Source organism: Mesitornis unicolor, unplaced genomic scaffold, assembly GCF_000695765.1.
Source record: "Mesitornis unicolor isolate BGI_N332 unplaced genomic scaffold, ASM69576v1 scaffold41116, whole genome shotgun sequence".
In the NCBI taxonomy this organism is placed as follows: domain Eukaryota; kingdom Metazoa; phylum Chordata; class Aves; order Mesitornithiformes; family Mesitornithidae; genus Mesitornis; species Mesitornis unicolor.
Genome location: NW_010193722.1, coordinates 2,313 through 3,297, shown reverse-complemented (window position 1 = coordinate 3,297; position 985 = coordinate 2,313). Strand labels below are relative to the sequence as shown.

Below are 985 nucleotides of genomic sequence, written 5' to 3'. Positions count from 1 at the left end.
GGTTCTGACCTCACAAACCTGTGTTCCAGGGACAGGTTGTCCTTTGTTCCTTACAGGGGATGGGCTGTGGGGGTGGTGTGACCATGCTGGGGGGCCTGGATTGGGGCTAGGGGTCTGAGTGATCCATTCCCAGTGCCCACTCACCATTTTGGGGGGATCCTGCTGCCCCTCATTACCTCAGGCTTGGGGCTGTTGTGGTCCCATGGCTGGATCCGCTCAGGGTGAGGTTTTTCCCTTGTCAAAATTGAAGTTTTCCTCCCTCTGTTCCACTTCCCATCGCCCAGTACCAGCAATAATCACCTCTGTCAGCCTAGGGGGGCCACATGGCCCCACCCCAGACTGTCCCCATCCCCACAATCCCCCTCACACACACACCAGGGGGTTTACGCACCATTAAAGCTGCATTTGAAACCCAGCGCTGGGCCCCACTCGTGCCCCACAGCCCCAGGGAGACGCTGACCTGGATGCACTTCGAGCTGAGCCATTTATTAGTGGTAAATTGTTGGGGTGCTCTGTACCCCCTTGCCCGAGGTGGGAATGGAGTGATGGGGGGGGTCAGGGTATGTACAAGCAGGGACTGGTACCTGCGGGAGGGAGGGGGCGATTCCCAGGGGGTCACAGTTTGGGGGCAGAGAGGCCTGGGGGGGGTCTCCAGGGTGCTCTCACTTCTGCAGCCGCTTGATGCGGGCATCTATGTCTGCAAAGTTGTCCTCTACCACGGCCAGGTTCTCCTTCATTGTCTTCTGGACCTGGGAGGGGAAGGAATTGGGGAAGGGAGTGAGCATGGAGGGGCAGGATGGGGACCCCACTGCACCCCAGGAGGTGTTGGTGGGACCCACCTCGGCCAGCAGCACCGTGTTGTCCTTGAGAGCACCTGCGATCTCCTGCTGCGTGGTGTCCAAATGCACCAGGACCTGCCCGAACTGCGTGGCTGGGAGGGGGGGACAAAGCCCAGTGCTTGGGGGGGAAGCAGTGTCCCCCCCCC

At 60.5% G+C, this 985-nt stretch overlaps 1 protein-coding gene across 1 annotated transcript in view; it reads right to left on the bottom strand.

Annotated features, from left to right (window-relative positions):
• Positions 1-662: 662 nt before the first annotated feature.
• Positions 663-985, bottom strand: part of DCTN2 (dynactin 2 (p50)) — a gene marked incomplete at its 5' end in the record, with an annotated part of 2,561 nt that continues 2,238 nt past the window's right edge. The window contains 2 exon segments of the mRNA XM_010187553.1: positions 663-749; positions 840-937. Coding sequence (XP_010185855.1) covers positions 663-749; positions 840-937 — 185 coding nt within the window.